Below are 26,361 nucleotides of genomic sequence, written 5' to 3'. Positions count from 1 at the left end.
AATGTATTAAATTACATTTTTTATTAGTTCGGCGTGAACATTCTGGTTAAATAAAACAGGTCAAGCCTGCTCATATCTTGATAAGCATTCAGTTTTATATCAGCGCTGCACAGCATCTCCGTGCCATCACAATAACGGACGGCATCATACAGATTAATCTGTCGCAGTCAGATTGTGGTGATGGTGTTTTTATTGTCAGACAGTTGATAACATTTTCCTCCTAACGTGTCGCTGCCACCATCATGTGGCTGAATCCATTAATAAATCCAGTCGTGGTCTCGCCTCAAAGTGAGAAGATCTGGGTTCGTTTTCAAAGAAGTGTTCATTTACACCAACCTGCATAAAAACCTCGTCCAGCGCGACTGTGAGCATGCCGAACCTATAGGCGGCTGTGTAACGAGAAGCATAAAGCCACGCCAGCCAATCACAAGCCTGGAAAAAGCAACAATGAATGGCATGCTGCTCCTTCAGCGATAGAACAAGCACTGCTTTCTCATCCCTTGTCATCACGCGATCCAAACTGTAAACACAGGTCGCACAGGTATGATGCCATCATACTCTCGCATACTGTGACGTAAGCTCTAGCCCCCGTCTGCATACAAACATAGAGATGGAGAATAGGAGGAGGAGGACATGCACACCATACAAAGAATTGCCCCAAACCTGGAATCAAAGCGGAGCTTGTCTTCATATGAAATGAACATGCTAAACATTTCACCACCGACCGTCGGAAAGAGCAATCACTGGGTTTGGATGAAAAGAAAAGAAAAACTCCAGAGCACTCATCATTATTTTAAAGCATATGTGATCCAGAACATCACTGGAAAACCTCTGTTTTCCATTTCCAAGGGAGACATATTCACATCAGCTATTTCTGTTACTGTTAGGACGACGCCATGAAAAGAAGAAGCTGTCAGTTCTTCTCTAATGCAGCGCGCAACACAAAGGCCCAGCTACCAGTGCGGTTCTCGTATTCAGATGTGTTAATTAGTGCTATTCATACGTGCTGGAGCTCATCTGAGGATCATTTGGCCAACCACTCACACTTCGCACTGATGTCCATGATCAGCAGATCGGTAATATATTTTTAGACCTCGCCGTTGTTCTTTTTTATCATCTCCACCAACCTCTTCTCTCCACCTCTTATACGCTACCGCAGCGGCACCAATTACGGTCAAGTCCAGATGAGGCTGTTGATCGCATCGTCGTCCGAGTCACGCAAACACCTAGATTTCCCAACAATACTCCGCAGTTCTCTGCGAGTCCAGACACGGAGAGCTGAAAATAAATAAAGCCTCCACACGCTCGTCAGAGTCGCACTGCGAGATAACAGGAAGGTGATCATGTTCACCAGTGTTTATCCAAGTATTAGCTTTCAATCACGGCAGAAGCTGCCATGTAATTACAATCAACCGTCGGACTTGAAGGCCTGTCAAAGCTCCTTTACACACAACCCCGTTCCAGATGAGAGTGCTCTGTAATTTAGGGGTTTCTCTTTCCACATTAGATCTGTGGAACCTGAATATAGAGCACATCTCGCCCTGCACTCCCTTGGGTATCATATCTCTGGCCTCCAGACTTCCTGGTGGAGACATCCTTCAGTGCCGGGGCCGTAACAAGCTTTTACATCCGCGGCGTGTGATGTGGAATCGACAGGCGCAGACGGGCCTGTTTGATAAATTATCTGAAACCATTTTCGGGTAACCGAGGACTCGGAGCGTCGTCTGTTGTTACAAGCCTTAATGTGCATTGCATTCGCTGACTGGCATTTATGTTCAGTCATAAAGAAGCGCACTTCCACCTTTAGATGCATTTTATTGCCGGGGATCTATTTTTTAGATAGTCTACAGACATTTTAACAGCATCTTCGGTTTTTTGGGAGGGGTTTTATGATTATTATGGACCTCGCTGAACGTAGAGTGTTGTCATAAAGGCCCAAAACAGCATTAGAGATATGTGCCCGGGAATGAGCTGATATTATCAACGACGTTCACGTACTTGAATGATCAAACAAGCGAGAAAACAAGATAGCATCGTTGAGGCGTGCGGTTGTCTAACACGTTCCTGATCATTCACACAGATGGTCCCAGTGTGCCGGAGTATTCATTCCAGTATTTGCTCCAATTTGCAAGGAGGTGCCGAAGGCCCGGGGAGAAAAAGCAGAAAAGATTCAGCGAACGCGGCGAGAAGAAGAACGTTAGATACAGTTTTATTAAAATCAGTCAAAAAGTTCTGCAGGGTTGAGGGCGACATTGATTTCTGAACATCTGACAGGAAGCAGACGGTGGATGAAATGTTTTATATTTGCTCTTCTAAACGCTCGGCGTCTGGCATGTGTGTCCTGGGAAAAAGCCTGCGGAACACAGGCAGGAAGTGTTGATGTTTGTTTTTAATGTTTGTGGCAGCAACAGCAGTTTGGAGAGGGGGGGAATCAAGAAAAAGAAAAGGAAGAAAGAAGAAGAATGAGAAGTTAGTTCTAGTGGCGGGGTTTGTTTTAGACAAACGAACAAAAAAAAATAATGTATTCGTTTAAAAGCCAAACTCACAGACAATTACTGCGCGGAATTTGTGGATAAACAGGATCCAAACAGCTGATGGTGTCTTTTCTCGGAATTGAGGCTTTTTTAAATGAAAGCTGCTCTGTGTACAATTTCAATCTGATTTAATCCCCCCCCAACTGTAGCTTCAAAAAAAGTATCTGCTCCTATAAACAACGGTCACAGTCGGGAGCTTTTCATTGACTCAGAGCAGCACGAAACCCTCCCGGTTAAATCATCACTCCAAAGGATGAACAACTGTGTGAGGAAATGATCTGGTTCAACTCCTGGGGGAATTTTTTGGCTGCAGACAACCAATCACGAGGCTTTAAATCCTGTTAGGCACCCCGCGAGAGCTAACCAGACACGAGAAAAAAAAAAAAATACAGATTGTACCTTTTGTGAGGGTTCATTTCAGTACCGTCGTTTTTCTTGAATTCATTGATGGTTTTGGGAGCTTGGTTTAATTACAGCTCCTCCAGTCAGCCCTTTATTTTACAAGACATCCCAAAGTGCGGGCAAACTTAAAAACTATATTAATGGACTTAAACAATAGAGTCTGTTAAGCCGGTCGATGTTTATTGTCGCAGAAGTTTCTTGAGGTGAGGGGGTTTCCATGGATGCGGTGACGGCTGGGGAGAGCAAGTTTGATACTTAGTATTAGTATTTATCCAGAGTCATAAAATATATACAGCAAAGGGTGTTGAAGACGGTAAAGAAGGGCATTGTAAAACTTTCTCTCTTCTCGCCACCTGTGTTATCCAGGAGAAAACGAGCACTTCATGACAAAAGCCATCACCTCAGGCCTCTTAGAAACTCCACCATTGTGTTTCGAGAGTTTATATAGTCAACTACTTCTCAGACTAGCCAGACTAGTCTGGGGGAGAGCACAAACGGATGAATCCTCTTGGATAAATGTGCTCCAGGACATGTGACCAAGTCTGGTTGACCTGATTCAATTCCTACCTGGACCAACGAGAACATGCGCGACTTTGTCAAGTGATACGTTGAACCAGACTGTTGTGATGAAAAGGGAACAAATCTCAAATCTAAATTCCTACCCCACCGCTGCTCAGTAGCATCTGGTCGTCACCTAAAAAACATGAATGTAGACAACAGCGGTGAACGTCTTTATAACTAAGCAGTGAGTTTATATGAGCTGTATACCCACAGCATTGGACATATGGGATAAGATTTTTTTCTTTAATTGATCAGTCGTAATGAGGAACACCTCTCATTTAAAGGCAAGGGTTATCTCTCCCCCTACCAGAACCAAAGTTTGAATCCCTACCCTCTACCAAACCAGGGTTTGAAACTCTCCCCACAATCTGTCTATCCTTTTCTCTCCTTCCATCCCTTAATCCCCAACCAGAACAGCAGAAAATCTCTAGATCTGAGTCTCGTTCTGCAGAAAGTCTCTACCAGCTCTGCCTGTTCTTTGTTTCTTCCTGTTAAAAGGTTGTTCTTGTTTTTTCCTTTCCAGTCTCTTCTGCTTGTTTATATAGAATTGTTATTTTTTTTTTCTCTCAAAGTACCATAAAAAGATGGTGTTGTGTTTGGCTCTATAGACAGAAAATTTAATGGAATTGTTAGATTTGATAGTTTGGTTCATGGCTTCGTTGAGTACTGAATAAGATTAGTATAGATGTGTAGTGAGACTGCTGCGACTGTAATTGTCCACTTTTTTTTAGAATTGCGAATCACAAACAGCAAAACATTCCATGGAAACTTGGATGCACAATAGTTACAATCTAATCATTTTGATTCAAATAATGAATGTCTAATCATTTATATGAGAAAATTAATGAATACCGATTGTATTTGAGACCACAGATGAAGCTGTGCCTCTATAATTCAATGTCTCAGTGACTAAATGGCATGTTTGAGCCACCCGGCATTTTTGTAATTTAATGCAACATCTGTGACATACTTGTGAGCTCCAATGAACAACCTGCCGCCCTCCAGCTTTCGCAGCAGCCCACAATAGCGGCACTCGCTCAAATTTATCGCATGGCGAATTGTCACAAAGCCCGGTAACCCAGCGAACCGAAGGAGAACTGAAGGATCCGACTGTATCCTGACCCGGTTCAAAAGCGCGTCGCACTTTTTCCTCTCGCCAAACACCTGCAAGAGCTCTCGGCTCAAGACGGCAGCAAGAGTGCGGCTTGTGATCTCGGTTTTATAACATCCTGACGTCGAATTTGGGTCGGGGAGAGACAAGTGATGACTCGGAGTGTTTCGTGGAGGCCCGCCGCGAAGAGGGGAGAAAAAAAATAATAAATCAGACCCCCACACGCACATCAAAAGGTAGATCTTTTATTCTAAGCATCAAAGCACATTATTCCACCATGATCAAAGCTGTAGCGCGACGGGTAGCTCAGAGCTTTTGGAGAAATTGAAATTTAAGAGTCCGCTTGCTTGTCTGCGTCCCACCGCTCTGGCCCGTCTGCTGTCGATACACAGGGTCTGGAGATCGATGGTTGTCGTGAAGCGGCGCGCTCTCGTGAGCTGTGAATGCAAATTTAGATTCCTTTCTCTTCTTCAAAGACATTCCTGGGCAGTCGCTCAACATATCTTTCACAGGCTTTAATATTTCCTTTTGATGGCTTATTGTTCAAGTCTCAGCTAAAGCGGATGATACACAGGTCATGATTGAGGTCAATGTTCCATTTTAAGACCTTCTCTAATGCCTTGAGGTGAGAGCTTCACTGCTGATGTACATGTTCAGTCCAAGCCAAAGGCCAACGTCTCTGTGATCTCACACCCATATATCTAATTAGAATTAATGAGATGTGTGAATGTATGTGCCAAGTATATGGGGTAACAGCATCTTAGGCGCCACTGGAGTTAAATATAGGGTTATAAGAACTGCTCAGATCATGAAACGGCATCTCAGAAATCACTGCTGTCAGTTTCTAACCGCCGACAACCAATCACAGCGAAGCATACCCGAAAAAAGTTTTCTGGGTCACATTGATTGGCAGAGGGCAGGTTGACTGACAGGCTGAATGTTGTGATTGTGGGATTATCACGCTAAGTAATGTAGCATTTCTACATACAGCATGGTAATGCATGGATAAAGTAGAGCACCATCTATTTAATGGAGTGTGTGTGTCAACAGCATCATGGAGAATCGGCAAGTGGTTGGAAAGTTTTGTTTCACGCAAAGTAGTATCCTTACACTGTATACTCTGACATGTAATAATCAACATTTAGGATCTGAAGTCAAGAAGAAGCCATTTCTCTAATGCGGTTGTTAAAACCTTTGCACATAAAATGTATAATGACTTAATACACAATCATTCTTTCGCTCATAGTAAAGTTTTAACTACCATTTTTTAACACCGGACCAAAAGATCCAGCTATTGAGGACATAGAAATACATTGAAAACCTCCATCCTGAACTGTCTGCACTTGTAGAATTACTGCAATAATATATTTTTTCAGCTGGAAGCACATTGTCATTGTAAAATGTATGAAGTAGTCAAAAGAGCCGCAGGAAGACTTCCGCTACCTTCCACCAACCAGAGACAGCGTCCGCCAACACGCTTTAAAGGCGGAGAAGATGACTAATTCACACTTATTAATGTTTATTGACTTCTGCCTGAAAATGGATTATTCTCCAGAGAGACGGAGGACCCACTGTTGCTGACTGACTTCTAGTTGATGCATCTGTTCAGAAATGAATGAAAATAAGTATTTTTATAACATGCAGCACACACAGCAGGTTGAAAGTCCCCAGCTGAGCTGCACTCTCACTGGCTTGTGGCGGCCAAGCATTCATAGCGACGTCGCTTTTAGATCCTTCGATTTCAGCTCTTCCTATCACTGCGAAGCAGAATTCACCAAACGTTGGATCGTTCACCCACCAATAGAGAATTAAACATTACTGATGATGTGTTGTTGCTATAGTAATCCTGCAACAATAGGGATAACTGGCCACAAGCTCATTATTCTCTGGTAGCTTTTCTGAATCATATTTATGACTTACTATCTCATAATTATGAATTACCATGGGATTTTTTTTTACTCAAGTGTGAGTTCGCTCTCTCTCTTTTTAATGGCAGAAATAGGCTTCCATAACGTCAACTAGCTACTCACATGCACTAAAACTTGCCTTTCTTTCTTTTCCTAAGAAAGTAGCCCTTCATGACTTTACTGCAAATACAAACAAAGCTATCAAAGCTTTGCTTGGAGACACAAACTCGTGGGTGACTCGAGGGAACTCGCATAGCCTTGGAAAATTAGGCTGCAGAATCCAATTAAATTAAACTGAGTTAGATTGATCACACAAAGTCTGAATATAAAAACATGGTCATTTTTCTCCTTGTGTCAACAATACTCTCGGTCGGATCGATCTGCAACAGCTCCGGGGATGCTTCTCTTTACAGTCATATCTCCCATTTGAAAACATGTGACCGTGGCGGATTCACTACGAAACTTAATTCAAATAATCCCCTTTGTCCACCTTTTATCCCACTATGACCTCTCAAACTGACCGAAAGCAGGTCTCTGGGCCTGGTCGTCGTTTCAGTAAAAGTAGCTATAACCTCAAAAGTATTGGAGCTGCCAGTCACTTTATTATCGAGTGAGTTTGTGAATCAATTTAACTGAGAGACAGTCACATAAACATTTGTTGAAAAGCAGCAGAAGTCTCTGCGGTGTTCATCCACTGTTGCAATCATCCACTTAGCGCATTTGCTGTCAGTGTTTCACAGCGATCGCTCAAAGTGCAGGTCTCCGGGTCTGTTCGAGCCGCGCTTCATATTTCCAATAAATCTCTTTGCTCAGTTGCTGCTCGTCCGTGTAGCAGTGATCTCTCATACTGTATGTTAAAAGAACGTTACAATTATCTTTCATTGTACATTTTGGCATCATCTTCCATCTCTATTGGACTCACTGGAGTAATGGTCATTAAAAATCAAAAGAACGGAACAAGACATGCATAGTAGTTACTGGTAGTGCCTATAGATCAAAGAATACCACTTATACATACAAAATCCATTTACATTTCATATTAATGTAGATGGAGAATCTGAATCTAATCTGACCTTCCACTTTGTATGCTTCGATAGAAACCACATTGACATTCATGTCTACAGCTTTTATGAGCACATGGAACAAGTAAAAGCAACATATATACTGACATGTACTGTATGGGTTATAAATACATGCTACTGGAGCCATTGTATCAACAATCAGGAATCCACAAACAGTTTATACGATCACTATACAGACTGGCTGTGGTTGCATAATGCAACTTACATAATACCTGCTGACCACATGCAAACTATATGCAAAACTGCAAATCCACTGAGTCTGTGAACACAAATAACGGTGACAGTCGCACTAACACTGACTGATGAATGGAGAAGTCTGTGCAGCTGGATACTGGCGAGTTGTCGACCTTTACGAAGTCCTGCTCTGGTTTCACGGTGGTCCCTCAGTTTGACTGTGGATGCCGGTGAAGTTCAGGTCTCTGGATCCTGTGAAAAAGCTGTAAGGCCCAGTCAGGCCCTGTGCACACGACTCGGTTTCAAGTGGCAATGCCTTGTTTTTGCGTTTCCACAGCAAAGCTTCACAGAAATGAAACTACACACGCGTGCAGACGGAGAACAATGCACTCTACATTTCTATCACGGGTGGCTCTCAGCTATTAAACTACCAGTGAGTGTGAGGAAGACGCTCTGTGTCGTGGAAGTTTACACTTCATGAAATTAACAAATTTGCCATCGGCGATATCAGAAAAGCAACAAAAACAGCAGGAATGACCTCCCAACATGCAAACAGCAGCAGACAGCGAATGCAGTATGTGATGTCATGAAGGCATGTAATGTTTCTGACACCAATCTCAACCTAGGGTTGTGAGTTGTGGTCCACAAGTGTGTCACAGATGTTGACGTAAACTACAACCGCGATAACTCCAGGAGGCAGAGACAACCGTTTGGCATTTCGCCTGTAGGACGCCGAACTGCCGAAGCGCCGTCTCTCCCCCCGCCTCGACCATTTATTGGCGTGCCGCTTCCCTCATTTTCAAGAAGTGCACCTTTTAAAGGATTCATTCCGAGCTGCTTGCGTGGAGCCGGGGGGGGCCAGCGAGGCCGGCGTCTGCACAACTGAACGGGAGCGGGTGTGTTTGACAAAGACGTTGCCGGGAAACCGGAGCGGGGATCATTAGGCCCATTTGACGGAGCCAGGTGAGGCGAGCGCACACTGAAACTGGCACAACGTAATTAATAAATGATTACGCCCAGGACTTTGGATTAATAGCAGAGGGGAAAACTGTGCCGTGCTGGAATCAATTACGATGATAAAAGGTCTTCGTTTTCCATCGGGTGACCCCCATCTTGAATATCAAACCAGCGGCTGAGGATAGGTGGGTGGACGTCGGGGTGTCTAGACGTGCTGCCGCACGACGGCGGGGACGAACCATGGGGACTATATTGGAGCTTGTCAGATTTAATCTGTTTTCATCTGTAGACACACAACCCCCACCCCCCACCGCTCCCGCTCCCCCTCGCCGTTGTACCTGCTGTACTTCTCGCAGAGTGCGCGTCGACTGTCGTCTTTATCACGCGGTTCAAATGTCTACAAGCTGGGGGTCAGAAAGCGCTCCGATGTCTACGGTGCGTCTGCACGCTGGAAATTAGACAGCAGCTGTGCGATGCAGCCCGCAGCGTCTGACCCTGTTGCCCACACAGTGGAGACGAGCCTTGATCGGTGTGTGTGTGTGTGTGTGTGTGTGTGTGTGTGTGTGTGTGTGTGTGTGTGTGTGTGTGTGTGTGTGTGTGTGTGTGCGTGCGTGCGTGTGTTTCTCTGCCACCTTTACCGAGCTCCACCAGCTCCTCAGGAAAAAAACACATCACTGCTGCTCTTGAAACGTACCCACCACGTACTTCTGCCATGTTTAGCCCGACAGCTTCACGCCCATGTTGTATACTTGTATTTGTTTTACGTGTGTAATTCTCAGCAAGGTGCCCAGAGCTACTTAAAGCTGAATTTCTTGAAAATGGCTCCCAAGGTGGAACTTTTTGAAAATGCTCTGACTCTGTGGAAACATTTAAAAAGAAAAAAAACGCAACTTTTCTAAAACGCTGCTACTGTGCGTGTGCGCCACAGCCGTAGTAATAGTTCAGCTCGTGTTTATAGCGTGTTCTCCTCCACATGCATGTTTGTGTGGTTCCATTACAAAAACATCCTCCAGCGCCAACATGGAAAACTATCGATTTCAGTGTGTCTGCTGTTTCCCTGGAAACTGACATAGTTTTCAAAATGCTGCCGTGGAAAAACGAAACCTTTCAGGAGCAAAAATGGACTTGGAAGTGTTTTGTGTTAACAATAATGTTTCTCATGAAAATCTGAGAGAAAAATTTTGAAAAAACACGGTGTTTCTGTCGTGACTAAAGTTGGTAAAACCACCTCCAACTCTCTTCATACGTGTCCAGTGTTGCTGGTTCAACATGGCAGACAAGCAAACGTATAATGTCAACAGATTTAAGTGTATGTCTGTGTACATCTGTTTATGTTGCCCAAAGTCTGAAGGAAGACTTTTTACCCAAAAGCCCTTGTGAAAGTTTGTGAAAGTAGCGACCAAAGACCTTTGTTGTGTTTTCCACCGCCTCCTAATCCTCTTACAAGTTTGCCTGCGTATGTGTGTGTGTGTGTGTCCTCTGTCCAAATAAAGAGGTGTCCTGACTCTGTTTCCCGTCTGTCCCCTCAGAACGCGGATGACCTCTTGGTAGCGTCTGCTGAATGTCCTAGCGATGACGAAGACTTGGAGGAGTGTGAGCCTGGAAATGGTGAGTCAACTCAGGGGGTTCTGTCTTCATTGTGTTTCAGCACACTTAGGCCGCTGCCATGTCCTCCACTCTGATGCTAAATAACACTACGTGACCACCAACACCCCCCCCCCCCCCCCCCCGTCCCTCCCCCCACTCCACTGTATGCAGCTCTCATTAGCCACGTGCGTCCCCTCCCAGATTACCCGCTGAGGGTTGTACCCCCCCCCCCACCACCATCCAACAACGGGTCAAGCAGACCTCTGACACTGTGACAGGCTAAAGGCCACGCGTTCTTGCTCCCCTCTCGCGCCATTTAAGCCGGCCGCACTTGAAAACTGCCAAGAACCGCGTTCGGCGCCGCGTCACTCCAATTTCTCCTACCGTTGTACAAGCGGGGGCGCCAGGAGATATGCAAATCCACATTTAATGACATTTTATCCTGAAAGATCCTGACTGACAAGATTCTCTATTGTCAAACGGGGTTTTACAGATTTACCAGTGGTGTAGGCGGAATGAATTTTATCGTCAAAATGGAATCAGTATCAGCCGTTACGCTGCTGTCGAAGAATTAGCCAAAGACAAAATGATATATATTATTAACACCTGAGGCTTCAGTAATTATTTCAAATTAAGTTCATAAATGCATTCATTTGCATGTTACAGCTCCGACTATAAAGAACACACTCAGGTTGGTTATGGATGTATAAAGGTGATAATTTAATGTCATTAAGTCTGAAAATTATTTAAAAATGTCTAGGTACCAATTTAAAAGTGATATATTGTACATTTTTTTCCATTTAATGTGAGGAGGTTTAAATTACATGTGGCCATGTGGTTTTCTTTGAGGAGGAAACTCAAGCTTCAGAATGCTTGATTAGCATTCGCTCGTAATAGATTATCATTGGTTTCTTCCTTTTGTGAACAAAGACACTCCGCCATATAAGATCCAATGAGGCCGGTGTCAAATTACACGCAATCAACTGAATGGGCGAACATCTGAAGTGACTGATGGTCGATTAAGGGGCTATTATGGGATTACGGTTGAAACTGTGACTCGTGAAAAGTTTTGCAAGTCAACAAAAGATCATTTTACCTTCGTAAAAGTATTTGTTTTTAATTTACTAAACTTAGCCTCCACTTAGCCTCTGCGCTAAGTGGGGGAGTATTTTGAGAGTATTTTACTGGTCCGAAGCACTCAAGATCAGACTGGGCTTAATGTTGTCCCTCAATGAACTCCAATGTGTTTGACATCCCTGACTTCCACACCACTCACTCATTTTCACAGACTTGCGTAAAAGCAAAGGGCAAGTGCCATGTTACTTTAGTAAGACTCTCCTTTCTGCTCCACAAATCTCTCAAAGAAGCGTGAACACTGACAACACAAAGCAGAAAATTAAATTACGTTTTTGTAAAAACATAGGCTGTCACAAGGCGTTTATGATTTATAAAGGTCTTCATCGAAATAACAAGCCCTTTGGGTTTGATTAACATTTTCTGTAGCAGCAGTGGAAACGACTTCAACCTCTCTATTGTCTCGACGTCAACCAATCTGAGCATCTCAGAAACGTGACGAAAGCCAAACTAAACCAGAATGGTTTTCGGTAAGAAGCGCGTCACTTTCCCCAGCGACGCTTCCACGGGGGGAGGATTAGTGTTTTGAATACGTCGGCCTGTAAATGGCAGGAGATTACAGTGTGCATCAGTGTGTTTGTTGCGAGGAGAAAGTGATCTGAAGCGGCTGTGGAGAAACTCGAGTGGAGCATTCTCCTGTGGTTGTCTCTGTAGGTGGTTGGGACCGAAATAGAGACTCAATTCCCCTCTTATCGAAAAGGAGAAATGAGAGTTTTTCGGTGGATGCTATGCCCAGGCTTAATCTCCCACGAAGAAATGCATCTCTCCCTCTTGTGTGCCCACACACACACACACACACACACACATATATACAGTGGCAGACGTGCTCACCTTTCCAGACAGACACTTGTCTCTCTCACTCTGTGGGTGTAAAGTTTTTTTTTCCCCCCTGCAGCCGCCTCTTCTGGGAAACAACAAACACGATAGCGCTCGTGCACGCGGCTCCGTATCTCACCTTGCAGATGCCACAAGTGTTGCGGCGAGGCGAGCCAGCGGCGGCTGGATGAGCTGTGAAAACTATGGACAAGAGGGCGAAGAAAAACGAAAAAAATAATAATAATAAATCCCCACCCCCACCCCCTCTCCAACTGCGTTCCACTAACATGGGCCCGTAGCTATTGTGCGATAGAAGCCGACGTTTTCAATTGCATGTGAGAAGACGGCACCCTTCGGGAAGCGGGAGAAACGTTAAGCGCAGCTGTGGATTTCCTATTAAGCGGAGGCAGATATGACTGCTGTGAATTCGGGACCGGTGGAGCTACCTGCGCCGCACGCAGCCGCCAGAGCTCCATCTGCCTTACAGATGTGTTCCCCCGCGGCTCTGCGAGCGCCACGGTTCAGCTCTCCGGCGCGCGAGTGTCCGATGCTGAGCCAAAACGCAGATTGCTCAACAGACAAAACTAGTACCTGGGGGGGGGGGGTGGGTTGATCAAGATTTGTGTCACGTTCCTTTGCGCTGGGAGCGGAACACAGGAGCCGAGAGAGGAGAGCGATGGCGTCGAAGGAGAAAGTGGATGCAAAAATGGAGAGAGGGAGGTGGGTTAGAATCCCCCCCCCCCCCCCCCCACCAGGCTAATTACATGTTGGCTGTGAGGGAAGCCTTAATTACATCAGCCAATTAGAGCTTTGACTGTGAGGACGAGAACTCCGGAAACATGGCGGTAATAAATTTGTGAAAAGAGCATATACAAATAAAAAGGAAAGAGTCGAAACCTGACAGCATGCCAACTGCATCCACGCAATCTCTCCGCTCATTAAATCTCCTTCATTTTATCTCCATATTCCACTGCACCTCGCCGTGACCTCACTATCCTTCCCTGCTATCTTACCTCCGAGCTACTTATCAGTCCCAGGATGTTGTACGCGCTATATCGGTTTTACTCCGACAAGATCAGAGCTTTGAGGAGCTCCTCAATAATTCATCAGTCGACACGCTATAGAGACAACCCGCAAATGCTCTTTTGAGGTCGAGAGTAAGAGAAAGAGAGATTGGAGCGATAGATGTGAGGTGACCTGGGGAGCTCCTGGCCCCCCCCCCCCACGGCCGCTGTGACTCAGCGCCGGCTCCGTGAGTTTGGGTGTCACTTATTTTGTCAGAGTGATTCGTTATCGATCTCCCTCGGCTCGCCGGCGTCCGCACAAGTAAACAGCCTGAGGTTTGAGCACGCCGGCTCCACAGGTTGAACCGAGGCTCACACCGACGTCCCCGGGCGATCGGCAAATGGCGCCTGGTCCTCTCCCAGTTCAGAGGAGCTTGTCTTCGTCGTTGCAGGGGGACGGCGCCGCCGCCCAGGGCTCGCGTCTGCAGGCATTTCTCTGATTCCACCATTTCTCTCTGGAAACAACTCGGGAGTTTTAGAGAACATTGCACAACTAATAAAGTGACCAGTTGAGTTTGTTGCGGTAATAAATCCCCAGCAGATCTCAGAAATTGATTATTTGTGCAGCAACATTTAGCAGCAAAGTGCTTTTCATAAGACAAGGCATTAAAGAAACACATTGCAGCAGCAGGGATATTCAATGTGCTGATAGTTTCCAACTTCTGGAAGATTACAGATATCCAAGACAAAGTGAATTCCCAGCTGTCGCGAGGGCGCAAATTATCCCCTGGACAAGTTCGCACAACCATTTCATGAAGTGCCATATTTGTGTGCATTTATATAGTTTCAAAAGTTTTCTTTTTCAAAATGCATCCCGTTTTAATGAGCATGCAAATCGCAGAGGATCCAGTAATTAAGAAGATATCAATACACATGTTAATATTACAAGCTATGCCTATTACGGAAAAAAAAGGGGATATGATAGTTTAAGACACCACTGCAAACATTTTCCCAAATGAAGTTACTTTGTGTGTTAATGAAAATAGGTTATTTGGGATCTGCTCATTTAATTCTACCTTGCCTCAGTCATCCTTTAGTTTTGTACATTTCAAACAAAGAATACCAGTGCTTCTCCTCTTAAGTGTTTTAACGTATTCCTGCCATGTTTCCATAAAAGGAAGTGAGTAGAACAGGATTAACAACTGGCTGCACTGGCCTGGCTTTGGCGACAGCAAGTTTGTTGGTGGTTTAATCACCATTCTTTACCTTTGCACTTTGAGCCAACCAGACGTTAATGTCTTGTACCTTTGGTTCCCCACAGTAGAGCGCAGTGGCGATGCTCATTTCGGTTTGTGTAATATGTAGGTTTTACGGGAGCAGGTTATTAGCACGCCGCCAAAATAACCCTGTCTTCTCTTCAACCTATTTGGTATGGGTGGTCCTGCCAGGAATATACTGTAGTACTCCAGTCAACACTGGAAACACTACCCTCTATCTGAGATCACCAACTAGGAAGGGAGAGATAGATGTAATGTTTACGGTAAAAGTTCATCTCTATAAACCCGTGAAATCAGTCAATTAACAGGAGGTTTAGCAGAGCAGCAGTTTGTGTGAAACCTGTGTGCCTACAAAGGTGGCGACCAAAATCTGCTTCAGGTTAAAGTTTCTATAAAACTCAGGTGATTAACAATAACAGTTAAATTACAGCAGAACAACATCTGAAGTGCTCGCATGACTCCGTAGTACTGCTACTCTAAAGTGTTAAGATTTTCATATGTAAATGTTGAAATTGCAGTCATGAACTGTATGATCATACACTAAACTAAATTTGCGGAGAAACACATTGCTTCTATTGAATTGCCATTTTGTGGTACTAAAATCTTTATCTAGTTTCCTCTGTCGACAACAAAAAAGTTTACCGTGATGTAGTATTTTTATTTTGGGACAACAAAACAGAAAGGCTCTTTAGGGCATTGCCTTTATTTAGGACTCAGAGATGTGTTTGGATAACAAAAATAGAGATTACAGCCCTCACAGAGATGAAACAAGCCATGGGAGTGAGTTATTGCAGAGGCAGATGCTCAGTCAGCGTTCTCCTCTCTTACATAACGTTAGCTGCTCTGAATGACTGGTGAATTCTGTCAAAATCGCACTGGAAGGAATCTGAAGTTCAACAGGAGCAGTGACTGCACGATTGTCTTCTTCTTTTTATGTTAATAAATGTAGTAGTGTTTTTTTTCATCCCAGGCTTTAATGGATTAGGTTCACTCTTGCTTAAAGCTACTGTAAATTAGTCGAAAAGTCACACATGCATATTGGCTGCCAACTTCTGGGGTTCAATTGGGGTTTAAATCCCCAAGACCCATCAGCAGAGGGCTTCGATCAGCTCACTAGCTAAATTCACACCATCGGAAGCTTTATAAGTCTTGATGTTAGTGGTTCAGGGAACTAACTTCATAATAAGACCAATAAACAGCAAAAAGCCAGCTGAAATAAGCCACCACTAACCTTGCGTTAGGCGGCGAAACCAATCTGCCAGCAGAGTCACATCTGCACACGTCCAGCACACGACAACTCAAGCCAAAGGGTCACTGTGGATTCAGTACGTGGTGTTCGTGGAACCTATGTGGGCCTCAACTATCTACCTGGCCATGTTCAGTTGGCTTTGCCAATGTAGCTGGGAGAGTTTCCCCATTCGACAAATATGCGGAAGGAAGACAAGCGGAAGGGTTATGTGAAACAGACGTGGGCGGCTGCAGCAGCTTAATAAAAAGAGAATAAATAAGACTGGACAGGGGATTGAAAAGCAGTGTCGGTAAAGCGCGGTGAGCCTGGGAGGTGGCGTTGTGATATCTCTACATCGCAGACAGGCCAGGAAAACAAATCCAGCCGAGGGTTTGGAGGAGGCGAGGCAGGTGTCGCAGCGCTGTGGGGAGGTGACTTTGACTGGAGCTGATATGCGACGTCGGGCAGCGTCTCTTCAAAATAGATCACTTTGCCTCGGAGCGACCGGAGCACATGCAGCATTTGTAAAGAGTTTACGGAGCTCTTTGCACAAAGGAGCTGGTATTCCTTTCCTCCCCCATTGTGCAGATTATATATCCGTAATTACACCTATTGTGGCATGATTCGAATGCAAGCAAGGGAAAATATAATATGCTTGGACACTCTGTTGGATTTTTCCATCTGCGGCGTAATAAAAGCTGAATTACCGCACGCTCCGACTCCAAACAACCTTTTTGCTCTAAATATTTCAAATGGATGTGAGCGGGTGGACGTGATCGGCAGAATAACAGCGTTTGTCAGAAGACCCACACAGAAGCATCAGTATCCGTCTGCGTTGTTCTGAGTAAACAGAGGAGGGGAGGGGATGAGTCATGCTGGCAGCGTAGTGAAGTGGCATGCAGGCAAAGATAAAGAAATTTCATCATGGGGACTAAACGTGGCTCAGGCGCCTCAGCTGTTTGAATCAATGGAGTCAAACTCAATCAATCAGGCTAAATATCTCCAAGTCCCTCTCGCTTTAACGCCTAAATGACAGGGCGACAATGTTGACGAAATAGATGCCCACGCATGCTGGAATCGTGCTGGAGGTCTTTTTCCAAGAAGCACTGGCTTGGCTCAGGTTGGATGGAGCATAGAATAACAATCAGGCTGCCTGTATCATGTCAAATCAATTAAAATCCTTCCAAACAATCACTCCTCCAAAAACCAGGCTCGAACATATGTATCACAAATCAGGCTTGAAAAGACTATAAAGGTGGATTACTATTGCAACAACGCATCATCAGTAGGGTAAAACTAACCTGTCTCACGACGGTCTAATCCCAGCTCACGTTCCCTATTAGTGGGTGAACAATCCAACGCTTGGTGAATTCTGCTTTTCCGAAGGTTCTTTGAAAATGATTCCATTTTAACCTCTTTCACTCTGTTCTTTCAGTTTTCTAGACTTCAAACTTTAATGGGTTTCTTTATTGTTGTTTTCATGTCGGACATATAATTTAATCTGATCAACGCCATTTCAAGTGTCTTACAAATCAACTTTATTGGGTTAAATAGGTTTACAACAAGATTTTACTAAACAACTGTGAGATCTCCACATAAAAGTTAAAAAAACAAACAAACAAAGATTTCGCCCACGCTTTGCTTTATGGTGAGGTATCGGGACCACGGCAGCACCTCACAATCCGACATTCAAACATTTGAACCTGGCAGGGACACGAGAATTCTCGCTGCTTTCAGAGCCACTTCACTCAACGAGCTTCTTTCGGTTTGTGTTCCTTTCAAAGACCTTACAGGAGCTCACAGACCAAGCAGCAGTCACCGCTTTCAGGACACAGTCAAAATCACAGCTACCTTGTGCACCGTTTATACCCCCTGGTTCTACATTAGTCTGGTTCTTGGCAGCTTTCAAAATAAAACACTTGACAGATCGGCCTCATCTGACTCCTGCTCGCCTGAACTGGCCTCTGAGCCGTCGATTGGAGAATCTGAGCTGCATACATGAGGGGACAACAGAGTGCAGCGGTTGAAGAGGGGACGGTTCCTCAAAGTTGCCGATTGGTTTAAACTTTGGGTAGCGCAGACGTTGGAACGTCTGCGTCTGAGGGCTTCGCTTCATCATTTCCCCAGAAGCCACCACCTGCTGGCCTCCGGGGATGAATCCCTCAGACCCTCGGGATTTGGCTACGCTACAGCAGGAACCATCATTACACGTATGAGCCTCACGCCCAATCGTTCCCTTTTAAAAGATATGCGACAAGGGTTCACGTGAGGCCAACCTGCCCTCTGGATTCAAAGAGGATTACATCAGGCAGCGACTGAAACAAGGACAAGCATTTGCAATGTCAGCCACAGGTACCTGTAAGTAGGGCGCGCTGTGAGCGGAGGTAACTCCTCAGTAATGGTGGGCTGCCGCTACAAAGCTTGAAATTGGACCTGCTGCCATCTTGGCACACACAAACAGATGGCGGAGGGCAGATAGCGAGGCTAGGAACTCGTCACCCTCAGACACACACACACACACACACACACACACACACACACACACACACACACACACACACACACACACACAGACACACACACACACGTCCGGTATCTCTTATTTCATAAAAACCACATTCCTTTTTTTTTTTGCCGAGCTCGCCTGGTGTGTGGCTCCACTTTGTTCCTCAAACGTTCCACTGCACTCTGCTGTCCTCTAGCCTTCAAGGTGAAACGCATCCCTCAAACGCAGCGAGAAAATAGATCGGAGAGAACTAACACCAGCATTGCCATGGAAACTAGGCTTTCCAGCTAGCTAAATGAGAAGTTAGAAGGGCTGAAGCATTACTAAGTCCCCCCCCATTCCCCCCGCCCTTACTCTGCAGCTCTGACATATTTTCCTTCATTTCAAAGCCTGTTTCTCTCCAAACTGTGTTGTTCTGTACTTTGTTAACTCAATGCATCATCCTTTTTTTTTTCTATTTTGACTTTAATGAAGCCTTTTCCATTCTTGAAAAACAAAATGTAATGGTTGTTTAACTGATGAAGGGTGGGAGGGTGGGGGGGTTGTGCTTGTTGATGCTGAGCTGAATCAAGGCCATGAAGGAATCTTTACAGTCCCCCCCCCTCCTTCCCCCTGCACACATGTACACTCCAACTCTCGAAACGCCCAATCCGAGCCCCCCACCCCCCACACCCCCCCACCCCAATCCACCTCATCAAATGAACAAAGAGCCCAAGTCATGATTTTATGCTGATGATGTTAGCATTTCTTTCAACGTGTTTCTTTTTACTGTTCCTTTCTTACCCAAGATGTGCTCTAATCTAACCCGCTTTCCTTTTAACTGTTTCCTTCACTTGTGACCCTTTGAAACGCTGACCAGGTCTTATGAAATACACCCGTGCTTATAATCTGCTCTGTCCCAAATGTGTTTAACCCATTAACAGTCTGTCACAGGAGGGTTTCCTTGCTTATTAAATGCAATAATCTTTGACTGAGTTTGGGCTTGACAGGAAACTGTGGCTCATTGAGATGATGCCTTTTCACTGTTTACTTGTGCTGTTAGCTTTAAGGGGAAACATCAGCGCCCCCATGTTTATGCTTCCTGTTTGGTTTGGGAGGGATGTGGGAAATGTGAGATGAGAAAAAAAAAAAAAAGAAGTATTAGATAACGTGTCTCTCAATGCACTGTAGTGAGCGTCGAGAGTTTGGGTTAGAAATTAGGGGCATCAGTTTCCTGCAGCGGCTCCTCGGGGTCCGCATACAGTTTAAGCTAATTAGCAATGAGCCATAGAAACCACTATGCCCAAAGGGGGGTGGGGTGGAGGGGGTGGAGGGGGCGGGGGGGGGGGGGGGGGGGTTTGAGATAATTCTTCATTATAAAAAATTGCAATGGGAGGGTTATTCTTTCCTTTTTGTTTCACATTTATGCTTATTTCTCGCCTAGTGGAAAAAAAAATCTATTGAAAAAAAAATCAAAGAGGAGAGGAGAGGAGGTAAAGGCGGGGGTGGGGAAGTTGTTGATTACTATCCGAGAACAATCTTACACAGCTTTCTTTTTGTAATTTTTTTTTTCATGCAAAAATCATGCGGCCAATTTGTTGATGTAAGTGACCTGAACCTCGTGGTTTGCTATCTTATTTAACCAATCACAGCAGAGACACCTGAGCGCTAGCGCAGTCAGAATGAAGGCTAGGCTGTGTAGCTCAGTCAGATGTTACGTTGTTCAGTGTAAATTTGTAGTCTGCTTTTAGCTCTTTGTTATCGATAGCGCCAGGTCAGAACAGCTCAGGATAGACTAGTCTTATTACTTCAGCTTGTATGATACTACAGCTCAGACTTAGTCAGCATATTAGCTTTATAAATAGCACAGACTAAACTTGTGTAACTAACCTCATGTTAAGCTATAGTGCTGTTCTAATGATCTAATACTGGTGTTTCTGTATTCATTGTTTTCTTCTGATGATCTGCAGGTGGATTCTGTCTTAGCTGCTCTCTAACATTTGTTCCCTTCGTTGTCTCTTTCTTGTCCTAGGAGGTGAATTAGTGTTGCCCATAATAACGGTGGACTCCCTAGACCCCCCATCCATCGCCACCCGCTACCCAGTAATCCCCTCGCCCCCGACCACCTACCGCCCCTTCCTCACCCTGCTCGAAACCACCAAAGAGTCCCTCCCCTTGCCCAATGGCCGGCCCCCCTGCCCCCTGGACCAGGAGGACTGCGAAGAGCCCATCGAGGTGTCGGCATACGGCTCGGGGGAGATGACCGAGTCAGATGACGAGGACTATTATAAAAACTCCCCCCTGGTCACCGACAGGACTGTCCTCCCCCCTCCCCCAGCTGTTGAGGGCGGTGTCCAGAACCCCCGCGATCGCCACTTCTCCCGTTTCCCCAACTCCCACCGCCCGCCCCTCTCCTCCACCCCCACGGCCAACCCCGATCAGCTCAGTCCACGCCTCAAGCCGGCCGCCGGCGGCGGCGGCAGCAGCAGTAGTAGCAACAGCAACAACATCCCTGCTGGCAAAATGAACAACAGGGATCAGGTGCTGCTGCCGCCAGCCCACCCCTCGTCAGACCCGGGTCACCGCAGGGTCCCAGGAATAACATATCCACCAAATTTCCCCCATGTTCCCACTCCAGACCCCACGTCTCCAGATAGAGGGCTCCCCGGCGCCGTGGAGGTCCAACAGTCCAGCAGCACCACCGGGATGGTGGTGGGCATCGTGGCCGCCGCCGCCCTCTGCATCCTTATCCTGCTCTACGCCATGTACAAATACCGCAACCGTGACGAAGGGTCTTACCAGGTGGACCAGAGCCGCAACTACATCAGCAACTCGGCCACGCAGAGCAACGGAGCCCTGGTGAAGGAGAAACAGCCCAGCACTGCCAAGACGGTCACCAAGAACAAGAAGAACAAAGACAAAGAGTACTACGTGTGAGGGAGCGCCGCCGCGACACACCAAGGCAGACGGCAGAAGTACTTAGGGAAGGAAAGAGACGAGAGGGAGAAGGAGAGACTTCGAGATGAGGCCGAACAACCATATCGCTATTGCTCATTTTAGTTCGACATCCGTATTGTCGGGTGGTCACACCAGGCCGCGAAACAACACCCGAGGTCAGTTCACACCTTTCCAGCGTTACTGAGATTGATTTGGTCAAATCAAACTTAGATTTAATGTTGACCACAGTGGGCATTTCAGGCGAAACTATTCCACCTCAGAGCTCAACATATACTGTGCCAACAACCGTGTACCAAACACTGATATAACAGTGATTTATGTTCTCACGTCTGACAAGTCATTTAATATCTAGGCAAGCACCACCATCAGTATTCGTGTCGAGGTCCGTACATTCACTTGCGGTGTGCAACATCACCTCAGACAGCATCAACATATTATTTTCCAACTCGGGTCGAATTAGCAACATGACATCCCTCTGTAAAGTTGATATACTGCCAGTGAACAGAACAACTGTGTCAAACCGGGCTTCTCCACCTCCGCCAGCGATCTGGCGTCAGATCTCTCTCGCTCTCTCTCTCTTCTTCCTCGCGTCTCTGTCTCCGGTCCCCAGCAGCCGACGCAACGTTAAACTCTGCCGTGTTTCAAGCATGTAGTATTCATTTACGAAAAAGAGATAAAATAAACTGTTTTTCTTTCTGTGGAGTTTAAAATACAAAAAATACGACCATGACTGATGATCATAACAACGTTAAACGTAGCAATTTCTGTGAGATGCCACCGCTCCAACCTAACGGATGCTAACTTGTACGTTTAGCCGCCAAAAAAGACTTATCGAGGCCAAAAGAAAACCCCTTGGTCGCCCTTTGTTCCAGCAGATCTGTGTCACGTGTTTCTGGGGCTGCAAGGCGCCCCCTTGTGGGCTACCAGAGGAACTGTCACGTCTTTACAGTTACTAATCACCGAAAAACAGAAAAAACCTCCAGCAATCCAGATGAACTCTGTTCTATATAATTATAAATATATGTATAGACGTTGGAGAAACCTATGGACCTAAATCGCAAGCGAGTCTGAAAGTGAGTTTGCTGACGCAGCAAAATGGACTTTAGGATTTTTGATGTCGGAATGGTTTCGCCACCCAGTCCCCGCCCCCTTCCCCAGAAAGCCCCGCCCCTTCTCATGAACACTACGGCTGAAGGTATGCCTCGCTGCGAGACTCGGCCACTTTCGCTCTTTCCTTTCTTTTTTAATTATTTCCTTTCTCTGGAGAAAAGAGAGACGTTTAAGGGAAATTCTGAATCCATTCTTGCTGGAGTTCCACTGTGGAGAGAGAGAAAGATACCTCGCGGCGAAAACAGCGCCGGTGTCTTTCGCCCACGCTCCTGCCCTTGCCCCCACCTCCTTTCTCGAGCCTGACTGGACTGACAGCAGCCAATGGGCAAAGCAAACTCTGTCGGAAGAGCACACGAATAAAACAAGGTGAACAGCAGTTCCCTGGAAGATGTACTACAGAACTCTAGTATTCCAATTTTCTCAACTCTATTAAAAAAAAAAGAAAAAAAAAGAAAACTGTACCATGAAAAGAAAAGAAAAATCCTGAAAAAAGTTTGTGAAATGTCTAAATATTTGACTCTCATCCCATTACTAAGAGAAATGTGTTTTCCCTACTATCATTCCTGTTTGGAGTAAAAAAAAAAAAAAAGAAAAAACTATGATGATTCTGGGAAACCCAAATTTCTATGTATTTTCTTTTGGTAATTGAACAAATGTGATTTGGGTTTTGAACATGACGCCAGAGGAGAGCAGCTTCTCTTCCATTCCACCCTCCATCTGTCATCCATCTCTTTTATTTGTCCTGCATCCATTCCTTTCTCTCTGTACCGCAGAGTGTACGTCTCCATACCTCGTGGAGGAAGCAGGTTTTATCCATCCTCTGTATTTTTTTTGTTGGTTTTTTTGTTGTTGTTTTTTTTAAAGAACATTTTTGTTTTATATCTATTTCTGTCTATTCAGCGAGAGAGACACGATGGCAGCCGCTTCATTCGATGAGCTCCATTGATTCGGTCTCCCGCCATGTTCGTCTGGTTTCTCTTCTCCCTCCATTCCAAACATACTCCTCCCAGTATCTTCCTGTTCTTTCTAAATGTTATTGTAAAGTGTTCCAGTGAGATGACTCTAAATATGTGTACATTAACAGAGGGAATACACTTGGTTATATACTTCTTACTCACTGTGTCGTGTGGTCTGTTCAGAGTCTTGTGGGGAATTTGACACATCAAAGTAACTGATCTGATTTATGAAAAGCACATAAAACGAGGTCTTAAACTCCAGGGACTCTCGGCTGGTAGTTTGCTGAATCCAGCTGAAAATGGCCGATCAAACTGGGTTAGCAGCTGCCACGCTGGAGAATGCACACTAAGTAACTTACGGGGGGGGGTTTCATTCAGTGTCATGGGCCGATAATCCATTAAAGACATGGAAGACGTGCGAATTCTCTTATTAAAGATACTCACGGTAAAGTTAGAACTGCAAATAAAAGGTAAACACACAGCTAATTCTAGAATTGTTGAATAAAAATGGTTCAGTTGTGCAGAACCATGAGAGCAACAACAGTTGCAGGATTTATGTAAAGCCTCACACGGTTTTTCTCAATATCAGTGTCTCATTTTCTGGAGGGAAACATTGTTATTGTTTGTTAAAACTATTTACTACCACTGTGATGCGCCTGCACAGTAGCGGCATCTCAGAACGGTTGCATTTTCTGACGTTTTCGTGGAGTCGGAGTGTTTTCAAAAAGTTCCACCTTAGGAGCTATTTTTTTTAAATTTTGACAATGGCTCCGGGCACCGTTGTCATGGTAACCGGCACCAAAAAAATGCAACAAAAGTGTCCGTTTTTCACTTTTGCCACGTTAAATACAGTGACACATGAATGATCCTCATCTTCATCTAATCAAGGTCAAAAGAAATATTTCAATTTGTTTTGTGCTGACTTTAAAAGAAAGATTTAATCACGCAAGGTTCAGGACATCATTCTTTTAAACTGCTCTGTTTCAGGAGCCCGAAAGGTTTAATGGAGTCGACGCATTTTTCTAAATTGCCCAAGGAAATAGATAACGTTATTTACACGGGCTGGCAGGGCAATAAGAAGATTTCCCTTTGCAGTGTGAAGATGGATGATTGGATTAGTAACAAGGTGATTTACTCTCAATGAATCTCAGTCGTCCAAAGTTTTTAAAAGTCCTGGAGGTCGTTCTCGAGATACAACAGCATGATTTCAGTTTGATTATATGTCAGGCACATGTTTTGTTTTCAGTTTCTCCCCTTTTTTCCAGAATAAGCTAAGTGGACTTTCATCTCGATTATTAACAAAATAGAAAATTAAAATAAACACACTCCAACTAATCCCATGGTTTGAAGGTGGTGTGTATAAATACGATCAATCAAAGTTAACTAGCTAAGATGAAATTCAACCAAAAAGTGGGTTGCAAATGAGAAAAAAACCCAAAAGTCAGTTTTCCTCCTAATGATGTAGAAGAATATCACGACAGTAAATCTTTATAATCAACTGCTTCTGTTGCATGAATCAAACAATCATGACTGCTCCCTTTACATCAGGTACTGGTTGGATGAATCACATGGTAAAACTAGTGGAATGTTCAGTATTTGACACAGCAGCTGTACTTTTAGTAGACGGGATTCGTTCCTTTCCAAACAAGGTTGAATATTCAGCCCTTTTGTCTTGTAGCTGATTATATATCAACCGATCTTGTGTGAAAAGGACATCGCTTTAGAGCAAAAGTGACCTTTTTATATTTCTGCCTCTTCAAGTGTGCTAAAATCTTCATAAAGGTCTCAAACTATCTCAAGAATGTGTTCAGGACAGGCAATAAAGGTTCAGATGTGGTACAAATCCACAGAACTCACATTTCTGTCTTGACCTTGGAGAATGGGATCAGTCACGTATATTTCTTGAGAGAGAGTATGAAGCAGATGGCCACAGCTGAATACGTTATTCTTATTGCAGGAACATGAACGGATGGTTTTCGATAGAGAATAAAGACTATGACTCCTGCTTTCAGGGCAGCACTTAAACCAAAACCCACCAATCCAAGCCAGTAAGAAGTGCATGCATGACGACTCCTGGACACATTTCCTCATTCGTTTCTCAAAGTCTCGGCGCGCCATGTTTGTAAAACAGGAATCGACTGTGATGGAAGAGCCGGAAGAGACGGATCCATCATGGGGGGCAGAGGTTGAGTGAGTGAGAGTCCCAGCTCGTACCTGCACATCATTTTTATGACGACACTTTTCAGGATTAAAGAAATATACTTCATTATCTATATGCAGGTATCAGTGCTTTTGTCAGCCTCATATCCTGAATTGAGGTTGATGCTTTTTTCACGAGGTCATTGTTCCTGTTGAGAAGTTTGGTTTTAACAACTTATTAACAAGTCAGAGTTTAGATATTAACTTATAATCGTATTTATATCTTTATACAGAGAATCAAGTTGAGTCAAGCCAGTGATGGTGTACTTCAAACCAGATGCAACCATTTAAGTTGATTTATAATAAAAAAAAGAGCTGTTTTAAATGTAATAAATGAACACGAAAAGGAAAAAAGAATAAATAAATTGAAATTTTGGGGGGGTAATGAAATCCAACGTAGTTGTTTTCTTTTTGACATATAAAAAAAAAGGACTTATTTGGAACTTATATTTACAAAACTATTCAGCACCCTCTGGAGTTCCGTCAGGGTTTTTTTTATGAACATTGGAAGACCACTGGTTTAAAACAGAACAAAACGCTTGACTTGGGCAGGATGACACCTTCGCTTCCGGAGGCGGCTCATTGGAACCGGAAGATAATTTCTTTACTTTTAATCAGATTTCCACGTTCAAACATTAATTTACATTTTGAGGTGTTGCGTACCTTCACAGACACAGATGTTCTGTCGGCACTTATAAGTGATACCTCCTGTGATACCTCAGCAATACATCAAAACCATTAACACGTCTAATAATAATCTCAACACCTGAACAGATTTCGAGTGCTTAAATATATTCCTTAAGGTGGCTGTTTGAACCTTCACACGTCCCACACGAATCCCTCTCAGCTCAACTCTTCAGTATCATTTGACGAACGCCA

General features: G+C 44.6%; 1 protein-coding gene across 1 annotated transcript in view; it reads left to right on the top strand.

Moving 5' to 3' along the window:
- Nucleotides 1-21,196, top strand: part of nrxn2b (neurexin 2b) — a gene marked incomplete at its 3' end in the record, with an annotated part of 753,200 nt that extends 732,004 nt beyond the window's left edge. The window contains exons 20-21 of the mRNA XM_080519167.1: nt 10,258-10,336; nt 20,898-21,196. Of these exons, the coding sequence (XP_080375293.1) occupies nt 10,258-10,336; nt 20,898-21,196 (378 nt within the window). The remainder of the gene's footprint in view (nt 1-10,257; nt 10,337-20,897) is intronic.
- Nucleotides 21,197-26,361: the final 5,165 nt, after the last annotated feature.

The sequence above is a fragment of the Blennius ocellaris genome (assembly GCF_963422515.1).
Source record: "Blennius ocellaris genome assembly, chromosome: 23".
NCBI lineage: Eukaryota > Metazoa > Chordata > Actinopteri > Blenniiformes > Blenniidae > Blennius > Blennius ocellaris.
This window is presented reverse-complemented; position numbering and strand designations above follow the sequence as displayed.